Genomic DNA, 21,654 nt, shown 5'->3' with positions numbered 1-21,654 from the left:
AACAGGCACCTTCATCCAGAATGCCAGATGGAGAGCACATTCTTCTTCACTAGCCTGCTAAATCACATCTAGATTGAGCCTTTACCTTCAACCTAGATGCTTGAACCGTTTATTTACGTGGATATTATGGGTATGGATAGTCAAGACATATAACAGAAAAGTGCAACTAAAGGACTTCAATAGAAATGTGCTAAGTTAAGATTTTCTCTGCAGTGTCCCAACAGCTTCTACTCAGATACCATATCCATGGATGTACAACTTAGTACATCTCTCTTCAACACCATCTTAATGTATCTCAGCTGGCCATGCTTGGGGTTTGGATTTGTTAGAGCTGTTTTAGAATAAGCAGCTTCTCACCCAACCTACAACTAAACCTGAGTGCATGATCTTCTTCTAGGTGTGTCAAAAATTTCGGTCTGCTGGACACACTCTGCCGATGATACTACACACTGACAGGAAAAGGTTCCTCATCTAAGGTACACCAACTATTCTATTTTAGTTGCAGTTGACAAACAAGATGGTTATTAGCCTTTTTAGACTGTATACTTACTAAAAGACATAGTAGGATATTCCTGAGCATGGGAGTGTGTTCTTTTAACACTGAATTTCTGTGTAATCTTTTCCTTTAAGGAAATTTTCCTTGTGTGCTTTCACAGAATGTGCAAACTGAAACTTTTGGTACACCAAGAGTAAAAGAGGTCTGTAGTTTCCATTTGACATTCATATCCTAAATTCGAAATTTATATCCTCAAAACCCTTTATTGTGAAAGTGTTTTGATATTTAATCCAATCATTGTTTCTTCCTGTGTAGACCACTAGACACTCAAGTTCATTCTTCATGCTAATTTATCTACATCATAGTTAAAAGGATTCTTCCTCTTTACATATTTTGTCCGCAAGGCACAATCCAAAAGCAATTCTTCAAAATTTTTACTATGTCAAGGGAGAAAGAGGTATTGATAATTTCCCAGGACTTGCTTTTAACAGCTGAGTGCTTATAGCAATCTTAGTTATAATTAACAACTCTGTGTTTCTCCTCAAGCTAAAGAAGCTTTTGACCTCTGAACCTAAATGCCTAATTTGACCACTTTAACCAGTACACCCTTGGGTGTAAAGGGGAAAAGGAACACTAACTTTCCATTGTGTTTTGGGACTTCCAGGCAAAAAAACCAAAAAACAACAACTGATATGACTAATCTGTCCAGCTTTGAGTGATTTCTCTCATGAATCCTAGTGGAAAGATGTATGTTCAGATGTATGTTCCTCAGGCCAAAGCTGAGATGCTTAGGATCCCTCTTGCCTTGGTATGTCCTACTGTTTTGTTCAGCTGGCTCTACTCAGTTTGCTGGGCTCTGTGGAACTTATATGCAAAATCTTATGGCTGCCATTTTTTTCATGGACTGTAGGTACACACTGAAAAACTGAGCCCAAATTCCATGGTGAGTTTGGCCCCAAGCTTATTAACATTTCTGTACACTTACTACATACATCTGTAATTTAGTATAATTATAATTTTATATAAACAAATATATGTATAACTGCTTAGGAGGAACCTCTAATTCCTCATATCATATACAATCAAGTCCTTATAACTAGTCACTAGGCATATGTATAGGCATATGTTAACTATTTTTTTATTTTTTTTTAGTGAGGTTCAGACTGTAATCCTGCTCTCTTTGGAGGAAACAATTTTGTGTTTAAAACTGTAATCAATAAGGTTTTAAAACTGTAATACTGCTTTACTCTAAAAAATATAAAGGTTTTAGGATTGAATCCCTAAAGTGAATAACGTCTCCCTGCATATGGCAGGGACTAGATGATCTTTAAGGGCTCTTCCAACTCTTCTAAGATTCTATAATTCTATGATTGCTTTCTTGTTTCTGTATTTTTTTTTAAGATGCATGTTTAAAAGCAATTTATTTGACTTATTTAAAGGCGGTATCCTGCAGAAGGTCTTCTTCTTTCACCTTTCAACCACAGCTCTCTTAAGCATTGAGCCATATGATGCCATGGTCCTGTGGTTTTGAGTTAGTAATCATGCTGGAGCAGACAGCAGTGTATTTAACGTAGTTTATTGGATTTTGAAATTAAATGCAGCTTTAAAAAAAGCATTTTCCATTTTGAGTAAATCATACCAATTGTTATGCTTTGATACTGTTTATGAACCCACTGCTGCTAAAAAGATAGAGGATGCCAGCTGGAAAACGAGTATGTTCATTCTTTACAGATACAATTGAGAGTGGCTCTTACATAACTGTATCCTCAACACTCAGAAAAAATCTCTTTTCTATAAATGGTTTCTGCAGAATCTGAAATTAGTTATACCATACTGTGTTTCCCAGTAGATCATAAGAGGAAATAATTTTTTAAAGTTATCACTGCAATTTGGCAATGGTGAAAAGAACAATAGCTCATTTTTTAGCATATTTAGACTTCTGTTTGTGGAAGAGGTAAAAATCATGACTCCCTGTGAGACAGAGCCTCAATATCTGCTCTGATTGTGTTAGTGATTTCAGTCTACAGCTTAGTGTCAGGATGGTCAGATCATTGTGAAAGATGGAAACTTTTAACACCTATTTATAAGATATCATATTACCAGAAGGATGGATTGTGAGGATGAGAAGGCAGCAAGGATATGTACACATCTCAGTTTTTACTAAAAGTGAAACATACTCACTGATTCCCAAATGAATAATGGGTAGAATACCCTTGAAGACTGACTCTGTTAAGCTGTTAGCAAGCAAATAAATTCAATATTTTCTAACAAGTAGACTCTAAAACATTTTTTTAAATGTTTAGACCTCCATATATTGATTCTGAAAACACTAATATATATGGCTAACTTTATGTATTAAAAGCATTTTAAAAAACATTTTTATTTCATTCAAAGTATGTACATTTGAAGAATTAGCTCTTAGATGTTAAAACTGGAAATACCTCTGGCTCCATGTGATCCATCAGTTCCACGGGTAAGATGTAGGTTTGTGAAAGAATAATCCGGTTATTTTTTTATAAAACAAACAAATAGCTTAAGTCCCACTTTAAAATCTGAATCTGCAACACAACAGGAGGTAAATTCCACCTCACTAGACAATGCCTGAATTTTTTTCCCAAGTTACAAAATGCTTGGGAACATAAAATGACAAGACTAAGATTCTATTGAAACATTATGTAATGAAAAATCAGTATCTGAGATTTAAAAGTATAGAAGGAAATAGAAGAAAGAAAGTTGATAAGAACAGGTCACACAATAGATGAAAATCTAAAATTAAATATTTAATTAGAACTCTGATTTTGTTTTCAAGGTAGGTGGCATTGCACAGGCTATATTACAGTCTTTTATATTTGTTTCTTTTTTTTTTCCAAAGAGAATACTGTTTATTTTTAACAGGCCACTTTAATATTAATACAAGTGTAATAGGATCAGAACTGAAAATAAGCTAAAGATGGTAAATTTTACATTATTGGGAAAATTACAATTTTTTTGTATTGTAAAAACATTTATTTTTAACAATTTACCTACATTAATCAAAAAAGTACAGCATATTTAATAATTTTACAAATTCTTCATAAAAAATATATCTCTGTACAAAAAGTTCTTTTGCACCTACTTCATGTCACAGCAGCATGTAGTGAAATGGCAGAATGGAATAGTGGGAATGAAAATTAGATTGACTTGGTCATTATGTGGGCGTTCTCCCCAATGCCCCCATCCCCACCCTCCCACTTTTTTTAAATTTTTTTAATAACAACTTATTTTCTTTACAAAATATTTTACACAAGAAAAAAAATTATTGCAGCTAGCCTGGAGAAAGGCAAGATGTGTGATACAAGCAGCAGTTTTTAACAGCTTTGAAGCACATAACCTGTTTTTTAAAAAAAATATAGCATGTATTATTAGCCTGTCATAATGATCTGGTCAATGCTGGGGGAAAAGTCTTCTGCATATATCTCAAAAGAACAGATTTCCTGGCTGCCATTACCCAGCACTGCACATCATCTTAAGAGTCTCAATCTGAAGAAGCACCATATCTAAGTGCATGCATACACAGCCCTCTGTATAATAACTTCAGGAGAAGGAGATCCAACCTGAACAGAAGACTCAAATGTAGCAGAGAAGGAGAGGAATTTGGAAGGTGTGGGTAGAACTGATTAAACTACAATACTTTTGTTTTAGTTGGGTTCCAGTGTGAAGCTCCTGTTTAATCAACACTCCAAGCAAACTTCTTATGATAATTTGGTAGTGTGTTCCTTTTGAGTGCTCCTGATCAAAGAGTACTCACTCAGGATAAGCATTCGATAGATTACCTCCCAAAATGAACCACCGAATAACAGATTCATGGAATCTGGGCTCTCTAATATAAAAGATCAAACCATTTAAATACTCTCTTTTATCCTCCAACACATTCTTTGGCAGTCATAGTGAGACAGGGAACTGAAGCATACACTGTAATGACAGGACTAGAAAACACCAATAATAGCTATGTATTTTGTTTTCAAAACTCTTTTTTTTTCTTTTTTTTTTTTTTTTTTGCCACTACAGAAATACTGTTAATGAAGTAGTGTCAATTTTGAGCACCTGTCAGAAACTTTACTCAGACAACATCTTCCCTTCCTGGCTCAGTGTTTCTACAGAAGCTCTTCATTTGCCAAGCGACTTTCTCTACGCGGGGGAGGATCAGGACAATAACTTTTATCTGATAACTGTAATTTCTCAGGAAATTTGAAGGGCTCTGAGTTGGGACAGCTAAATGAAACTTACTGCACAATAACTTCAGAACAAATGAAAAAGAAAGCAAAAATCTACTAACAAAATGAATAAGGAACTGACTGGAAAGGATTATTTATTAAATTTTCTTTAGAGTTTCTTGCTCATATGAAGAATATAACAGCTGCAGACCCTATAATAATTATGTATTATATTGCTGGTATTTTTCATCTAACAGATGTAGTTTTAAGCTGACCAAGTGTTACCTTTGAAATTTTCGTTGCGTTCTGCAGCATTAGCTGAAAAACCTGTTACTGGGCTTATATTACCTTTTTATTTTGTGTATAACCAACAAACATATGGAGTTCAGTAAAACTTTTCAACAGGCTTAGATAGCAACTGGACAATAGGACATTTTGAAATTCAGAAAACTAAAACAAAATAACAGCATCAAAAGAACAGTCCTGAATTAGAATAAAAGCAAAACAGCTTTCCTGTTTGTTGACCCATTGTGTATGACTAAAACCAGGTTTTTCTTCATTATTTACTCTAATTTACTAATTTTAAAACTTAATTTAAATAATCTGCCCAATGGCATTCTGTTTGTTTGTTTTCATTCAATAAAACCTCTAAGTCTATGCAAATGTTAATCATTACTCAAACTTTGTATGTATAAATGTCTGTGTTGAACAGTGTAAATAGAAAAGCAGTAAGCAAAAAAAATGTGTTTAAAAAATTTTGAAATAAATAGAAAGCAAAGATAGTTGACTATTTCTCTTTGTTCAAAGTAGAAACTGAATGACCACTTTTTATGGACAATTCGCAGTGGGTTTATTTATGCTACTGTAATGTGGTTTAGTTCCATGTAACATCAAAAAATCATGTCATATTAAAGGAAAAATGGAAAAAAATGCAGAAGGGAAGACTGTATTATGAGCACAGGCTCACAGGCTTTATGAGCTATCTAAAATAAATTACTATTCACATTTGTACATGGTAAGCAGCAATAGCTGCTAACCCCCCTGCTATTAAATAGTATGATACTGACAGTGGTGATTGATGACTGATTTCAGAAGAAAACAATTGTGGCAATGAAAATTTCTTAGGAATGGGCTCTTGTTCTGGCTGAAAGTCTCCAGTAACTTGTAATCATGTTGACAACGAAATTTAGTCAAAAACTGACAAAAGAAACAATATCTTCTATAGCACAAGATTTTAACAGGTGCTAAGCATGGGGGTCAATTGAATATTCCAAGTAAATTTATTGTGGAATGTTTTGCTTGGCAAAAAGTGAGTGAATGTCTATATACAATGAAGAGTGTATAGAAACCCTGTATATTTTTATCAGAATCTTACTCAGCCATTACACCCTAGTGCAAAAAAATTGTGCATTATTATTTTGCGATATTAACGGCAGATTGGGGAATTGGCAAAACCACCCTATGAATAAAATATACTGTAAGTTTTTCCTAATTTTAGCAAGATTTCAATGGTAAAGCATTTGCAAGTGTATGCAACCTCAAGGAAGGCTGTCTCCTCCTTCAAGAGAGCTTTATTTCTTCAGAATATTCCCGGGGATAATCTGTGGTGCTATCATTTGTCACAGTACTCAAAGGATTTATCCAAGTGCCCAGAAGAATGCACTGAAAGGCATCCAGCTGCATACAAATATGAAAGTCTGAGGCATTAAATATGACAAATTGGCATGACTTGGCAGTCTTCCTTAAAGTGTGCCTTGGTTTGAAGCAGATGCAGCCAGGCATTTTGATCCAACTTTAAGATGAAAAAATATTCTTTGTCTGATCCCCCGAAGACTGACATGTTTTTACCAGAAAATTTAGCTGCATGTAGGCCGACAGAAGATGTTAAAGATTACAGCAGCAAAGCCGAGAGAAGGGAAACTGGTATATGGCACCAAAGGAATTACTGCTTGTCCATCAGAGGTATGGCTATGAATCAGTCATATTGGGCACTGAAGGCTATACCACTGTACAAACTGTGTTCAGAGTCGTATCAAACCTCACAGCCTTTGCCTCTGTGGGTTTTAAGTTTGTGTCATACATGGGATTTTCAAATGAAGCTTGTCCATTACTGTTTTCATGTCCAGCATACCCATTGTACTGTACTTTTGGTCTTGTTCTGGGAAAAAAAAAGAGGAAATTATCATTAGCAATAATAGATACTCTAATACTTTCACTCAGTCTACATATAAGAGCAAGTGTCCATAATTCTTATACTGCTAGTGATAGTAACTTTCAAGTTAGTGTTGCAATTCCAGTTATTCCAGGCAGATCTCCCACAGTATGTCTTTCTACCTCTGTAAATACTTTTAACAATAAACATAAATACTTTGCTTAATACCTTCTTCAAACACCTGTAATAAGATTTATAAAATCCTAACCAATATTCACATAAAAGTTGAAAATTCAGCATCAAATGATACTGAAAGTAATCAATCTGTTCTTCTTGATAATGTTTTCTCAGCATGAAAGAGATACCAAAATTTCAAGAACATTCCCATTTTTATGGCAAGCTGTGTTAGAACAAATGAAGCCAATAATTAAATGAAAAATGAACCAGATTTATTTTTGGTGCAGATTTTCTGATATCTAAAAAAACATAATAAGGAAGTTCAGTATATTTTTTTATACATACAATTGTAATAAGGAAAGAAAGGAGATAAAAGACTGCAAAATATGGGTGCTTGGTGCTTAATAAATATATCATTATATAACTTCAGGAAAGGGTTTGTGAAAGTCAAATTCTTCTTATAAAATTATTTTGCTTTGGATAGCAGATAGGGAAAGCTATCACTGAAAGATATCGCTAAGGGAAATTACGTATCACAATATGCAAATAATTTTGTTACTAATAAATATGTTTTTTTGCCTATTTTAATTTTATAACGACTAAATAATCTTAAAAGGTAACCAGGAACTTTCCTAAGTACATGTAATTAAATATATTTTAATTTTGTTCAGAAGGATTGGGTTGTGGTCTTCACTCCTGAAGTAATCCCTGTCAGCCAGATAAAAGGTACAACTGTGTAAAAATGATTTAACAACCCTGGTTCTAATTAGATGATGTTAGTGTGAGATAGGCACAGCAGAAGCATCCATAAAATTGTACCCTAAGACCTTCAAATTCTCTATTACAGAGAGCCCCTAGAGGCATAACTATCATTGCATCATTTTGAAAAATTCATATTGTTACTCTGATCATTAATGCTACTTCAAGATACTCCCTTCAAAACTTATAGATTCTTAACATCCTTTGTTTTGAAAAGAATAAAGTTTGACCTAAAATTACTTTATCTCACTAATCAACTTGTTAATTTTTTGATGGCAATATGACACTGATATCCCCTCTAAAACCTGTTGTTTAGTGGAAGCAATTCATTGAAAATAGAAGAAAAGGAAAAATATTCTTTGAAATATTAAGTTATAAGAAACATCTCCTATGTCAAATCTAATGCATTTAAATAAGGCAGACCTACAAAGCTGCACCAGTCATACCATTAACAAGGGGATTATAACTGCTGGTCTAAAGAATGAGTTTTATCTCTCTTAAATACATATGTATTTCTACTGCTTATGTAGGGCATTAAAAATTTCATAAGTTAAACTAAAAAATATACTCCTATGTCACAATATAATTTTTTAAAATGAGTTTTCCCCCTCTTTCTAAGCAATATTCCCTTTTCATTCCATCTCTTATCCAGATCCAAATGCCTGTGCATTCATGATGCTCTTAAAGCTCCCCCCACCACTGCAGCACAGGAGCTGTCTGAAAATGTAGACCTGTAGGCATCTGAAAGACGTCTTACAATATCAAGTTTGAAGACATAGTTGACAGCTATTCTTGAGAAGTTTTTTTCAGCAAAAGGCTATCCTACATTTCAGGACATGATTATTTTAACTGGAGTTCCCATATTCAAGTCCTATGGCAATTTGTTTTTCCCAAATCATTTAATGCTGAAGTAGGCAGACAGTCTACTGCATCATAGGGCACTGGTAGATGTCAGATTGTCTAGGTGATTTCTTGCAATCACAGAATACTCTTGATATCATGATTATATAACAAAAGTTTAAAAAGCATGTTCCTGTTAAATACTAATTTGCAAAGAGTACTCAGAATGAACAAATTTTTAGAAGACACATATCTTCTGATATCTTGAAAATATCTGTCTTCAAATCAGATTTCAGACAACATTGTTGGATTGAATTTATTCTATGATCTAGTGACACATAAAAGTTTCATATGACCTGAAGTGGTGCCAATTCACACACTAATCACTAGCTGACTCAGCATGTACTGTAAGTAGTCACATTATGGGGTGTTTCCTCACAGGATTTATGTATTTTTCAGCTTGCATAATTAATACTAATGAGCTTTTTGAAAGAAGAAGTTATATTCAATTTAATAAAGCATTAAAATGAAAAACTAGAACATGCGACCTCAGATTTAAATCTGATTCAGCCTAACGAACCAAGAAGGTTGATAGGTCTTTGCTCCTTAACAGAGTAACTCATTTTTCAAAATGACCATTAAGAACTGCCCTGCAATTAATTCCTTCATGGGAATACCTAGAAATATTTGTCTTTCTACAGTAAAGATATTCTTAAAAGCTTTTAGCACTGTGTTCTCTAGCTACCTATCAAAATCAAACCAAAAAGTTTTAAAAATTATTTAATAAATAGCATTTACAATACCTGTGTTTGTAGAGGTAAAATGCAAACCCTGATAATATTAGAGCAAAGAATGGTACCAGGATAGCAGCTGCAACTGAACTGCTGTTTGTACCATAATAGTGATTTGAAAGGTCTGTGTCTGTACTTAAAGGACCTGAAAAGAAACAAAAGGAGAAGAAATAAACTTTCCACATTATCTATGCAGAGAAATAAAATTACCATATTATCCAGCTATTGGTGTTCTTTTTATTCAAGAGTTAAAGAAGATGGTGTCTTGATAAAATAATTATATTTAAAAACATGAAATAAATCGCATGTAGAATCATATTATAAATATTGTTAATACCACTTCATAGTATATCAATAACTATCAAAATTATTTGAAAATAGTATTCAGAAAGTAAAATAATTATAAAATAAACTGCTCATGACTTAATCTAATAAAGTTAAGTCATATAACTTCTGAAAAGCAAATTAATTCTGCAAAAGTACTGTATTCTGGCAGTCTTAATATTCAACTTGGAAACAACAAGCAATGCAAGACCGTAACAAACAAGAACAAGGAAGGAAAAACTGAGGTGGCTTCAATAAACCACAGTGATTCTGCTGGGCTCAGTAGCCCTCCCATGTCTGCCCTGTGTCCATGCTCCTCTGGCAGTTGTTTGCACTGGGATAGAGCAGTGCAGGGAATGCAAATGCAGAGACCTGTGGCATGGCCTCCCTTGGCTTCTGCTGTGGACAGAAAGATAACCTGGACTGTAAAGCATTTTGCAGAACACATTTTTTCATCAGTACAAAGAGACACATTGCCAAATTGCTTAAATAGTTAACCACATTGGTATTCAAAGTGTGAAGGATGAAAGATAATTTTATGATGGAAAATATAGAAAATTTAATAGAAAAAAAAAGTTTTTTGAGATCCAACTCCATGTTGCTAGTTTGAACTCACAGCTCTTCAGAAAGCAATACAGAACCCATTCAAGAAAGAAGGACAGGACAGAGGCAATGTATAGAGAGAATCCGGCTTGATATTATGGGGTATTATTGGTTTTGAGAATGGAGAAGGACAGGAGACACTGCTGTTTATCTCTCAGAAATGCTCCAAACCATCGGTACAGAGTATTTTAAACACCAAAACTCCCTCATTGATAGCAACAGTACCAATTAGTCTTTTTAGGACTCTAGTGCAAACTAGTTATACAGCAGAGTAATGGCCACTATGCAGTCTACTAAAACATCTAAATAGATTAAAAAACTGAGAAAAAAAAAAACCAAAACAAAACAGAGAAAAAACAGAGAATAATTCTCCTATGATCCCAAGAAGTGTTCAAGGTCAGATTGGATGGGGCACTGGCAACCTAATCTTATGAGTAATATCCCTGTCCATGGCAGGTGGTTTAGAGCTAGATTATCTTTAAGGTTTCTTCCAATCCAAACCATTCTATGATTCTATGATTTTTTGTAGTTCAAGCTCAATGCAAAAGACTAATGAGATTTTTTTTTTCTGTGAGATGTCTTTAAACCTGAAATGCTTCAACTGTTAATATTAAAATACCTTTTGCACAATTAATTAAAAGCATCACATTTTGGAAGCAACTAAGCTGCCTTTAAAATGCAGTCAGCCTCCCTAGGAATTTAAGTATTGCCACATTTGGTCCCTTAAAATACAAAAAAATATTGCACTACAATCTTCTCCCCTGCCCTAATCTTCTGTCATTTTTTGGAGTTCTCTGCATATTTCTCTGCAGAACTGGTGAAGGAAAACGTTTTTCAAATTGATAAACCTATTATTGTGGTAACTGGGGTCATGTTATGAGCTTCATCACACTACTCTTAACACTGAACTGTTTTAGAATACAACCATTTTATAAAAATCTTTGGGATTTAGTAATCCAGTACTTGTCCCAAAACTCAAGCTGTGGAAATACACTTGGTGTAAATTTTTGTATTTGTGCTGCTTTGTACATGTATTGGACATTCTCCAACTTATCTAAATTAAAGACAAACTGCAGTAATTCCAACAGTTAGTCCAAGCTTTAGAAGTACTGCTTTAAATGTTTTTTATTGGTTAGAACTGACAGAATCGAAAAAACCCCAAAACTCAACACATTAGGTTATCACTTTCTTCATCATTTATCACCACAACCTCCAGCTGCTTTTCCAATTATTTGCAGTAATTAATAAAAAATATGGTAACGATCAAATTCATTGAAATTAATCAACAAAAATTTAGAATTAATGTGCAAACTCTTATACAAATTTCAAAATAGAAATATGTGTGATCAATGAAGTCTTAACTTACATCTCAAAGCTATTATGCCACATATGATAGATACATTTTAATGTACAAGTGGCAGAAAAAATTTCATAATAAACAATTCTTAGTATGAAACTTTTGGTTTATTAGTTAATTTCAAAAAGTGTTGTGTAGCTCAAGATTTAAAAACAGGCACAAATTTACACTGAAAGAGTTTTTTTAAAGTTTTCTATGTGGGATAACTGATTCACATGTAATACTTCACTCAAAACTTCCTGTGGAGGTAATCTCATATTCTGTATCTCTACAGGTTTTGAAGTACCAAACGTAAGGTAACGAAACTGGACATTTTTGACTGAAGTTTGCAACTTCTAATTGGAGAGTTTCAGCCTGGAGTTGACCAGGTTCAGACTGTGCTTTGCATGTGTTTTTCATTAGGAAAAGAAACTTCACTGCAGTTTTGAATAATCTGAATTTTAGTCATATATGAGACTCAGTATAACTTCAGCGTGGTCTGGTCTACTTATTATATTAATTTTCAGAGCTGTTTGTGATTAAACATATCCTGATGTTATCTTTGCAGTTCTTGTTACAGAATGATCACGATAAGAAACAGAAAGAATATTGTACTGCCTGAATTAAGGTAGTGATTGCTACCACATCTAAACCCAGAAAAAGTAGAAATACCTAAATATACATACAAAAACACACACAAAATGTATGCAAAAGACAATTTGATTTACTTTTCGTTAAAACAGCCATACTTTGTCACTGGGAAATGCATTATTTAACAGAGGAATGTTCAATAAGATTATAAATGTTTTCAGGGGTTTTTTTAACAGTTCATATAATAACAGGGCTTTAACCTCCTAAAACAGCCATAGTCAGGAATTCAAATTTTGGTAACACACAGTGAATTCATCAATGTTCAAGCTATGCACTTTTATTCTTGAGGTGAAAAGCATTGTCATTTATACCTAATAGAAAAAAATACATTTTAAAGAAAATACTGCACAACCTGATCTCATGATGGCAGGCCTGCCCTTCTGACCCAAGCTATTCCATGATTCTGTGATTAAGAACATTTTCTTGTCATTGTTTGGATCTATCATATGCATTTCTCTTTTGACTCCTAGCTCAGGGTTTCAGTTACTTGGGACATCTGGCATAGTTTTACTAAGAGAAATGCTGTTCAGGTCAGAGATAGTGTGACAGCAAAAGCCATGCACGATTGAGAAAAATAGAATTACATGCTTAAGAGTAATTTCTGAGACAAGGATGGTTAGCAGGTCAAGGGTTTAAAAGGAAAAAAATACCAACACAGAAGGCAATTCAGCAGCTTCCAAGGAACAACATAGGCTGGAACTTCTTCATCTGATTGAACCTGTTGGACAGCAAAGGTTCTTTGGAAAGATTCCTCACTAGGTGTAGATGTGTGTTACCAACAATTTCATAGCTCATTATTCCAGATGTCTGTTTGTGTTTTAGCTTACATACAACAGCTCTTTACTCTGGAGCTTTTGGTACCCTGCTTAGATGTAGAGTTTCCTTGTCAATGATGGAAGTTGTATGAAATTATCTGGAGAGGAAGGATGATTTATAGAGTGAGATTTAAAATTCACGTCTATTAAGAGTTGATTAATTTCCAGTAATAAATGTGTATTCCACAGTCATTGATCTAATATAACACAGATCCAAATTAATTATGCATGTTTCATTTTTTGTTAATATGTTATGTCAATCTAGACAAGTCAAAAAGTACTTTGAGGAAAGAAAAATTGAAAGAGAAGTGAGTCATTGTATTTCTCCAGAGAAAATTGATACAGGAAAATAATAATTTTGTGAAGAAGGTTTCTCTTCTCACGAAGTCATCTTTTTATACAATTTTAAAAGAAGTGTCCAGACTGGAATGAGCAAGATTTTAGAATAAACATCTCCTAGAAGTTTAGTGTTGAGGCATAGGCACTCAACAATTGCTCAAACTGAATTTAGCCGGACTTGCAGCCTTTAGAAACCCATTTGCTATAACCTAACAGACAAAAATCACTCCGAAATGACTGATTATTTGGCAAAAGAGGTTAAATAATTTGGTGTCACAACTTGGGCCTGTTAAGAAGGCTCAGGTACAGTTGCACTTCTCTAAACAGACATAACAAATCTCTTTCTCCTTTGGGTTGCTTTCTAAGGCTACAACCAAAATTGTTTCTGAAAGAGGATAAAAAGTACTAAGGAATAGTACTATTTTAATGTCATTAAGTTCCAAGACTGATCATACTCAGTTGTTTGAGCACAGTTCTAAAAATGCCAACATTGTGGGTTTGATGGTTGCATGAGTCATTCATTAAGAGTTGGACATGATTCTCCTTGTGGGTCCATTCCAACTCAGAATACTTATTCTGTGATTCTGTGATGCCCACTGAGACTAGTCTTTTTCTACCATTGTGTTATAGAAAATGATTCATCCCATTTGTTGGTCTTTCCCACTTAACCAAGTAGTTCTCCATAAATGCTGTCTTTGAGGTATGCTTGCAGATAAAGAATTTCATATTGCTTTATGTATGTACCAGTTTATGTATACTTTTGGTTTAGTGTAAAGAGGGAAAATAATTTAACTTAAAAACCAAAAATATGTTAAATCTTCAGACAGAGGATATATGAGATCATCATCTCAGCAGAATATTCATGAGCAGAATGGATTTTAAAAACAGAGCAAATTACGTTTGAATATAAGTGAATATTGACAAATATGATCTGTATTGGATGGAAATTTACTGTTTCCTATTAGTTGTTGATTATCCAATAGAGAATAAGCAATTTATAGAAAATCAGTGTCTATTTAGAAATCTTGTAAAAGAGATGGTATCTGCATTTGCAGCAAACTCTCTACCAAGATGTCAAAGCTGAAGATGAGAGGTCCTCAGTCAAGGAATGCAGGATTAACTTGGACACTCCAGCTCCTTACTAGCCTTATACAAACTGATCTCTTATGTTACAGCTCTAAAGGATGTAATGGACAATGTTTTCCACTACCATAGAATACATCCACTGGAGAATTTGGTAACTTTAATTTTCTGCTTATTCGTCTTTTAGCACCATGAGTTATGAATTTCACATGGAATCAAAATTTATTTTAGGTAGTTGGCAAACCATGGATGTATTTTTTGACCTTGCTTAAGAAAATAACAAATACAAATATACACCCTCCCCCAAACAAAAACAACAAACCATATTCTCACTGTTTCAACATACCAAAGGCTACTTAAAAGACAGATGTTTGAACAAATGTTAATGTTCTACTTTGCAGTGATAGCTAAAATCAGAAAGCAAAAGCAACTCAGATATTACAATAGTAAAGATTACATGAAAGTAGAGGCAGACAAATAAACGCTCCCACACAAGAGTTTACTTTGAAGATTGAACTTGCATTTGGCTTCAATATTTGGCAGTTCTCACACTGGGATTCTGAAGATATGGATTTCTGGCCCTAGCCACTAAACATACTTAGCAATTTGAGAGATGGTGAAGACAAACAAATCCACAGCAGAACTGCTATTGCAGTACTTAATAGAGCAAAGGAGTACAAGAGAGATTTGACAGACCTCTAAAGAGTACTGGGTACAGCACCAGTGAAGCTAATGGAAGCAAGGCAATGTATAAAATGTACAGTAATTTCACAATTATAAGCTGCACTGAGTATAAGCCGCACTTCTGGGTGCCAGTAACTTTTCATTCTTTGTCCATACATAAGCCGCACCTGATTATAAACCACACGTTACAATACAGAGTGTAAGAAGAGGTATCTATTCTATCACCATCTGTTGAGGGTGGGGGCAGCGATCCTTATCTCAACGGCAGATATTCTGCTAATGGCCATCCATTGAAACCAGGCAGGGCATTGTTCTTTATCTTTTCACAACTCACCCTTTCCTCCAGGGAGGTATCTTCTGCTAATGGCCCATTGAGTCCCACTGTGGGACTGATAAAATTACTTCATCCCATTGGAAGTTGCTTCAGCCAGGGGGAAGAGCCCAACATTTCTTACCAAGATAAAAACCGAGGCTTTGGGACACTAAGGGAGCCCCTTTCTCCACTGGACTCCAGAGGAAAACCGGATTTCTCCATATCACCACTGGACCTTTAGAGGGAAACTGCACCTTGTACAGGAGCACTGCTTCAACTGAATCACATCTGTCACTGCAGGAGGATGCAGCCACCATGGAATAGGACTGTTACCAACACCCTGCCTGATGGGGTGTCAGGTTGTACTCTGACTTTGTCAGGGTTTGCAGTTTGTCTCTTTATAGTACTGTATTTCTATTTTAATTTCCCTAGAAAAGAACTGTTATTCCTAATTCCCATATTTTTGCGTGAAAGCCCCTTGATTTAAAAATTATAATAATTTGGAGAGAGGGGGTTTACATTCTCCATTTCAAAGAGAAGCTCCTGCCTTTCTCAGCAGATACCTGTCCTCCAAACTAAAACAGCAACTTTTTGTTCTTTGTCCATATATAAGCCGCACCTGATTATAAGCCGCACTTTGGGTTCGGACCAAAATTTTAGTCAAAATGGTGCAGCTTATAATCGTGAAATTACTGTACATACAGTCTGTCATAGAGGTATTGGCTAGGCTGTCTCCTCTTCCTAGATCAGTACTTTTCTGTTCACATGCCATACTTTGACCACCTTGCAGTAGTTCCAGGATCAGGAAATGCAGATGCCTATATTTGGTATTTGCCAAAAATATTTTATTTCATAAGTAAATGCTTATGATAAAACTATGTTATGAGTAAAAATAAGTCTTACACCATCTGCTAGAGCTCTTGAGTCCATAGCTGTAACATATTACTCAGACACCCACTTAATATTTTTGACAATAAAGTAAAATTTGGTCCAAATACATATACATTCTGAAAACATCCACCAGCAACAGGCACTCTCCAAATGACACTGTCAAAATTAGGGTTGATTCCGGCCTTTTAATTTCTAGTGTGATTCTGACTACAATTTATTTATTTAAGCAGGAAATGTATTTTCATTGCATGATATCCCTGGTACTTTCAAAAAGAAATGCAAGTGCTTGCAATGGCATCCTCTTTTAGAGTATCTTGTACTTATTAGGTTGCTTCACTAGAAAACCTGTGATAATAACATGTTACGCAGAGTTAAATTAGGATTTATAATTATAGAATTTGAAAGATATATTTCAAATATGCATATTTCTAATGTAAAATAAACATGCGTTCTTCAGCTACACAGCTGAGTATTTCTTTGAATTCATTCCTGCAAGATCCAAAATATGACACATATTAAAGATCTATGAAAGCACGTACCTTGTCTTTGGAGCATAAATTTTCCGAAGTCTTTTCCATGTATATCACCTTGATAGGTAAAAACTCCTCTTTCAAGCCCTGAGGATACCTAGAATATATTGAAACAACAAAAAAAGATTTCTGAAATGAATAAATAACAATGCTTAGCCATTTGTTTTTCCGTCTTAGAATAGATAATATGGAGCCCAGACCTTCAGTTTTTAGCTTTTAAAATATGATTGAATTTTCTATGCTTGTACAATACTTATTATTAAAAATATTTTATTTTATTTATTTGCAATGATGTTAAACAAAGTTTCAAGGTAACACCCAGAACGATTTAAAAATATCTAATGTATATTTCTGGGGTTTAAAATTCTTAAAATGCCATACTCATAATTGAATTAGTATGCAGATATAGAAGACTGCTGAATTTTCAGATTTAAAACTATTTTCCACAGAAAGTATCATGAGGCAGAAAGAAGAAATGCAAAAAGTTAAACAACATGCTTTTCCTTCAAAATTAGGTGTACTTTTATTACAGTAAACTATTTATCAACCCAAAAACGACCAATATTACTAGAGGTAAAATTCCCGCTCCCATCTAAGGAAACAAGGCAAAACCATGGCAAAATATGCTGATTCACTCCTTCTTCCCTTTCATAAACTAAAAATTCTAGTCAGAGTACAGCAGATAAAAGTTTGTACACATATTTTTGAAAGAAAAAGGTAATCAATCTCTACACTGACATCCAGAGTGTTGTATTACATATTTATAGTACAAAGAAATGGATGCAATTACAGAGACAATCACAAATTACTTCAGAATTTAATCTCAGTCATCTTTATCCATGGTAACCTGGGTACTTACATAACCATCTAGTGCCCAGTTGTCATTTTCATACTTGCTTACAAATATGTCACTTGGTCCTTTAATTTGAAAAGCTTTCAAGAGCAAATGGGCTTCTTCTTTCTTGTAAACACCTATTAAAACAAAAGATGCAGGATATACCTTTTAGACAAATTTTCGACCAGTTTGTTCAAATAATCCTTCAAATCTGATTATATTGCTTTAGAACTAGAAGAGTTTGTAGAAAACATTCTGTAATAAAGGAATTTCATAACATGGAATACCTCAAGATTTAAAGTACTGTACTGTCTGGATCTTATTTAACTCATCCTTTGCTTTATCATACTTGATAAAAGTATGCAAAGATAGGTTTGTATTGTTTAATTTTATACATAATAGGGCAAAACCAGTTGTCTTTTTATACAGTATTTCAATAATTCTGAATACAGATAGAACTCTTCTCATGGAATTTCCTTGACCTGGAAAAAAATTGATTTTACTGACATCCCAACAGTATATTGCTACAGTAGATATCAGCAGTACAGAAAAAGAAAATTCCTATTTGGCAAGAAACTACTGCAGTTCTCTCTGAACTCTTGACCTTAAAAGACAGTGATAGCTGATAATGTTCTTTTCAATATAACTGTGATGAGAGGCTAAATCTGAACTTCACAGTTAGATTTGCGGAAAGGAAGGCATGATGTTGATTATAAGGTATGCATAATGTATGATGTTATTTAATTTTCTTTGCCTATTTTATGCTATGCCATTATTAATACCATATTGCATTAAGATAGACATTAATTACTATTGATTCATTGACCTTTCCAATGGTACAAATCTTAATATGCCCATATTATGCTCTGTCTGCCACTTCAGTATTTCCTGGGAGTTCAACACAATAGCCTGAGATGAATAAATCCTACCTCAATATCTATTTGAAGTACAATGACTTCAATAGATGGGTGACCACATATGAAATAACAGAAACCTGTGCAGACCATTTTGCTAGAACCTTTCCTTTGGCAAAAGAACAACTTTTTTTGGCAAAAATATAAAGTTTTTTCTTCATTTTCCATTTGAATGAAAATGCATCAAAACTGACAAGATTAAAAAAAACAAAAACAAAAACCCAGTTTCTTTAACCAAATTCTGAACATACCTGATAGTTTGAGTTGTATGTTGGATGCCTCAATGAATGTGGCATTCACTTTGCTGCTTGTAGTATTGAACCAATCAACAGTGAGAGTAGCAGGCTGTCTTTTTCCTGAATATTCATAAAACCCTTTCCACAGTGAATTTATAAAAAACACATCTGAAGGAACTGAATAAAAGGACGAGGGGGAAAAGAAAGAAACAAAAACGTAAGCTACAATGAACTAACAATCTTTCTAGCCATACTTATGCTTGTAACTTTTTCTAGACAATCAATCCACTGTTCTAAGGACATATTATAGTAAAGATCTTAACAACAATACAGACAATATATTTAATAACCTTTCCAAACAGTTGCCTATAATATACTACGCCTGTCCATCACAGTATATGTTCTAAAATGACCTCACACTTTATAGCTTGTGTGATTCAAGACTGTGAGAAAAAAAGACCCTTCCCCTAAAGCCCTGTACCTTTAAGGTACAAGGAAAAGAAATATAATACTATTCTGAAACCAAAGATTCCTAGAAGGAAACATTGTTTTAGGCCGTCCCTTTTGTTTCATGGATCTATTGAGCACTGTGTGTGATTTTCAACTGACTATCAAATGAATATTCAACGAATTGACTGAATTTCTGATACATTTTTATCAGTCATTTTTAGAATTCTGCACCTAAGAATAGTGAAGTTTTCAAGGAATGGAACTTTTTTGATTTAAAATAAACTACCATTCCTCAGCAACTGCTGAGTTAAAACGGATAGCTTGAAGTATCTGAAGCAAAAATCCTACAAAATGAAGCATGAATTATTGGAAGAAGTATATGTGTTTGGATTATTTATTTGATGTGGCTGGTATCTTTCCTCTACACAGAAAATAAATTATTTAGGTATTAGATGTATTATTTTAAATTGCTTAACTAATCACATAATATCTTGACAAAATGACAGCCCTAGCAAGTATTAATATTCACACTATTCGTGACCACTGCAAATGATATTTTCTAAATAGCTAAAGACTGATATTAGAAGTGTTTCACACTCTTCTAGTTAAAATATTAAATTAAATAATTGGATTTATTTTTGCATTTTGTCAAACTCTGAGCACATATAAAGGCAGCTGTCTTTACTGAAGGAAATGTATCAGTGCAGGTATTCTCTGTACCCATTTAAAAAAATTCCATGGATAGTTCCTCCTCTACCTTATCACTTATTGCAAAAAAGAAACCCAGGGCAATAATATTTGACATGCAATACCGTTGAAAATCAGAGGGGTGATTAAAGAATAAATAACTTCTTCGATGTCTTTTGCCTTTGTCACAAGCAAATGCTCAAGCTCAGTGTGGAATAATTTGAAAACATCATTATTTTATTTATAACCATGTTATTGGTTCTATCACTGGATTCCAAATGAGAAGAGACCTATAAGGTGCCTTTCAGTGTAACAGCTCTGAATAACTGGAAGTGTTCCCTTTCTAAAGTAAAAGTCAGTGGGGCTTTACACAAGGTTACCTCAACTTACTACCAAAAATCTGAAGCATTACATTTCAATTGGTATGTCAAAATCCTTAGCATTTGTATAATTTCTGCAAGTACATGGACTCTGTAAAGGGTCTTTCAGACTCTTTTTCCTATGCATTTCTCATTTTTTACTACAACAGTGACATAGCTAAATTTGAAACTTGGTAGTCTAAAAATAAATATCACAATTATTTATATTTGGGTATGTATTGAATCGAAATTTTGTGTCTGACATATTCCCATGAAGGTGAACATCCAGTATTAGTAGTATGAACCAGAGATGTGCTAGGTAAGACTTTTATAAAGGACACCATAGTTTTATAAAGGACTCCATACTTTCACCACATTTCAGCATCTTCAGTACATAGTTTGTCTAACATCTCTATCACTAATAGATGTTAAGCTTTGCAGAATAGTGCCACGGACTCAGTATTTACAGAGTTTGCACTTGCTGATGGACAGAATCAGTGAATCAGTGGGGGAAAACAATTGTATCACTGCTTCCCCAGTCACGTTTTTTTTTAAATATTAAAACACAAGTGATGCAGTCCCCAGGGATGCTGCTTTGGAGATGCTCTGAGATGATTGTGCTGAACCCTTAAAAGGTCCCTGCCTTTCCCACCACCTGTGCGAAAATGCAGAATGAGAAAAATGAACTGGCTATTAGTATTCCAATACTGCACTGGCTGCACCGACTGTTCTCAGAACACGACAATTGGGAAAATCCATGGCTGTTCATTAAAACAGCTTCCTAACTATTTTTGTGAAGACAATACAAAGCAGTGAGAACCGTGGAAACCAAACAGAGTAATACAGTTCTTAATTCTCACATGAATACTGTAAGAAATCTTTAGATGCAACTTATACTCAATCATGTAAAAATATCTACTATTTCTTATGAAGACATTAACTCTGCCAAAAAAAAACCAAAACACCACCAAAACACCAACTTGAATTCAGTTGTCTAAAGGCCAAAAATCAGAACACGAATCTATTCAGTTACAGAAACTGTAGTTTACCAATATTAGCTTAATTCTCTTCAAAATACAGATAGCAGCAAATCAAATTGTACCAAAAGTCAAAATAACAATGTAAAGAAAGCACTTCAAAATACATAATGAAGAGAATTAACAATTTAAAAACACATAATGATAGTACAGAGCTGT

The 21,654-nt window shown here is 34.0% G+C and overlaps 1 protein-coding gene across 2 annotated transcripts in view; it reads right to left on the bottom strand.

Moving 5' to 3' along the window:
* Positions 1-3,255: 3,255 nt before the first annotated feature.
* The window catches only part of CSMD1 (CUB and Sushi multiple domains 1), a 1,108,435-nt gene continuing 1,090,036 nt past the window's right edge, over positions 3,256-21,654 (bottom strand). For both annotated transcript variants that reach the window (XM_033053649.1, XM_033053650.1), the window contains 5 exons: positions 18,978-19,139; positions 17,837-17,949; positions 16,987-17,074; positions 9,421-9,553; positions 3,256-6,847 (listed from right to left, as the gene is read on the bottom strand). In XM_033053649.1, coding sequence (XP_032909540.1) covers positions 6,688-6,847; positions 9,421-9,553; positions 16,987-17,074; positions 17,837-17,949; positions 18,978-19,139 — 656 coding nt within the window. In that variant the 3' untranslated portion in view covers positions 3,256-6,687. The remainder of the gene's footprint in view (positions 6,848-9,420; positions 9,554-16,986; positions 17,075-17,836; positions 17,950-18,977; positions 19,140-21,654) is intronic.

This window comes from Catharus ustulatus, chromosome 3 (genome assembly GCF_009819885.2).
Source record: "Catharus ustulatus isolate bCatUst1 chromosome 3, bCatUst1.pri.v2, whole genome shotgun sequence".
In the NCBI taxonomy this organism is placed as follows: Eukaryota; Metazoa; Chordata; class Aves; order Passeriformes; family Turdidae; genus Catharus; species Catharus ustulatus.
Note: the sequence above shows the minus strand (reverse complement) of the source record. Positions and strands in the feature narration are given on the sequence as shown.